The sequence below is a fragment of the Penaeus chinensis genome, chromosome 5, assembly GCF_019202785.1.
Source record: "Penaeus chinensis breed Huanghai No. 1 chromosome 5, ASM1920278v2, whole genome shotgun sequence".
In the NCBI taxonomy this organism is placed as follows: domain Eukaryota; kingdom Metazoa; phylum Arthropoda; class Malacostraca; order Decapoda; family Penaeidae; genus Penaeus; species Penaeus chinensis.
This window is the reverse complement of record NC_061823.1, coordinates 10,875,194-10,877,693: the sequence shown is the minus strand read 5'-3', so window position 1 is coordinate 10,877,693 and position 2,500 is coordinate 10,875,194. Positions and strand designations below refer to the sequence as shown.

The window sequence follows — 2,500 nt, the reverse complement described above, 5'->3', positions numbered from 1 at the left end:
ATCGGAAGTTAGCGTCGCCAGGTAATGACTCCCGAGCAGCTACCGAGACGCCCTCTGGCCCTGGCACGCTCTCGGAGTGGTTCACGAGGGGTTCGGACCGTCAGACCCGCGGTTTGATTGACACTGGATGAAGACCACGAGATGACCCTTGCGTGGTCGCTTCGTCAACCCTCTTGGTTGATTTTAAGAAGATTTTTCTACGTTTCGGAGGCCATCTCGACCATCTCCTTCATCTTGGCCGAGGCAGAAACACGCGCACTGCCGTAGGATCCAATGGTCTCGACCGAACGCAAAGAGGTCGTGACCGCTTCTTCTGTCGGTAGGTCTGCGAAGGAGGCTAATTCGGCTTCAGTGTTCCAACCTTAAAACAGACCTGCATTACCAACCTTTGGTTTTAAAGAGCAAGAGTGGCGTCTCTTTCACATTACGTCATTGCTATAAACATCCGCCTAGAAGTGTGACGTCACTCCGCCACTCGAGAAAGGGACTAGTTCAGGGTTTCATTTCAGGCCAACTATTGTTGCTCACTCGAGTTCCCAGGGTGGGGCGGGGGGGCCTAAGGGGTGGAGGTAACAGTGGAAGAGTCCAGCCAATCTGCGAGGGAGAAGAAGACGAAAGAATTAGTAGCTGCGTAAGTTTTGGGCACTGTGACTTCTTGCAATACATCTGTCGTTTTAACTATTATATTTACATTTTTGGCAATGTCTCATTGTTTTATTTAGCTTTAAACATTCATTTTGATGTTAGCAAATAATTATAATCTCATGAGGATATTGGTTAAGAGCTATGCGGTGATGCAGGTTTCAATGACATGGTTGCTATCTTAGGACTCTGATACGGCATTTTAAGAAGAAAAGGTGTGTGTGTATGTGTGGACTGAAAGAAGGACAGGTCTTGCAATAAAAATATGCGAATACTTCAGCTGTTTTACAGTTCCGACAGGTTGTGATTTTCGATATATTTACGCAAAAACCTTCTGGATAGTATTATTACACATGAAAGAGCTGGGTGGACACTAAAGCAAAAACATACATATATATACATTCTTATTCTTTCTGTGCCATCACCGATGCGATGTTTCACGAACTACTTGGCGCCATGTTTCACGTTGTCGAGCTTTGTTCCAGAGGCGTCGAAGTGTTTAGTATGTTGATATAGTCGAGGAATGTTATTCTCAGTCTACCTCGAGCATCTTTGCCTTCAATTTTACCATTTATGCTAAAGTTTTCTAATGTACCTTTATGGACTGCATGCCCGAGGATTTTGAGTTGTCGGACAGCCGTCAGTGTCCCAGATTCGCAACCATATATGAGAGTCGACCATACAAAATTTTAATGAGTGAATTTTATTTTCACTGAGAGAATGAAAGAGTTTGGAGAATGCATCTTTTGCTAGTCCGATTCTACATCTGATTCCCTTCTTGCAACGAGCTTCTGAAGTGACAAGATCTCTTACATAATTGAAGAAGGGGACCTGTTGGATTTCCATTTCACCTTGCTTCAATGGGCAAGTTGGTGGGGCCTTTGACTTCGAAAATACCATGCATTTTGCTTTCTTGCTCATAACATGGACGCCGAGATGTAGCAGATGTAGCCATGAGAACTGTATCATCTGCATGACGAAGGTTGTGGATCTTGCAACCTTTGATAAAGATTCCGTCCTGGTGATGTTCAATCTCCCGCAGGATAACTTCATAGTATAAATTATAAATCAAAGAAGTCAGGTATAAATAAAAGAAGTCAGTTGGCATCACACACCTTTGTCATACACCCCCCAACTTGATGGGGAACCAGTTAGTTGTTTCATTGGATATGTGAACTACTGATCTTGGTAGACTGATTTAATTAGTCTCACCTTTATTATCTACTTATATATTTGCAGGGATTTTGAACAGTTCTAAGTGTTTGACCTTGTAAATAAGTTTTTGATTGTCAATGAAAACCAGGTAGATGTTTTGCTGGTGTTGGATGGCTCACAAGCATTTTCATTACGAAGATAGCATTCCTTTATCCTTTATAAACCCAAACTGGATTTCTGGTATTTCGGGTAGAAGTTGTCTTTTGATCCTCTGTGGGATGATTTTCAGTAGTTTTAGGAATATGCGGCATTAGGCTAACTGTGCGATTTTGTGAGCACTCATGTGTTTCTGGGATCTTCGGTAGAGCAATGGATACTAATTTCATCATGTCTTTAGGTAATTTGCCTGATGCGTAGATATCATTTGGGAAGTTCCAGATGATATCAATACCTTTTCTCTTACAGACCTGAGCATTTTGATGTATATGCCATCAGGACCTGCGGTTTTACAGATTTCATATGCTGTAGGGACCAGCACACTTCTCACTGCAGAATTGGTGGACCAGATGTTACAGCTTCCAGACCTAGATCTTTCGGCTCTTGATCATTATCAAAAAGTTCTTGATCATAATCTTCCCAACGAGCACTGACATCCTCGGTCTCATGAAGAATGTGGCTGTCTGCTGCTTTCATGCAATTTGAG

At 42.6% G+C, this 2,500-nt stretch overlaps 1 protein-coding gene across 2 annotated transcripts in view; it reads right to left on the bottom strand.

Moving 5' to 3' along the window:
- Window positions 1-2,500, bottom strand: part of LOC125025822 (SKI family transcriptional corepressor 1 homolog-B-like) — an 84,589-nt gene that overhangs the window by 839 nt on the left and 81,250 nt on the right. For both annotated transcript variants that reach the window (XM_047614082.1, XM_047614083.1), the window contains exon 9: window positions 1-594. This exon is cut by the window's left edge and continues 839 nt beyond it. In XM_047614082.1, the coding sequence (XP_047470038.1) occupies window positions 557-594 (38 nt within the window). In that variant the 3' untranslated portion in view covers window positions 1-556. The remainder of the gene's footprint in view (window positions 595-2,500) is intronic.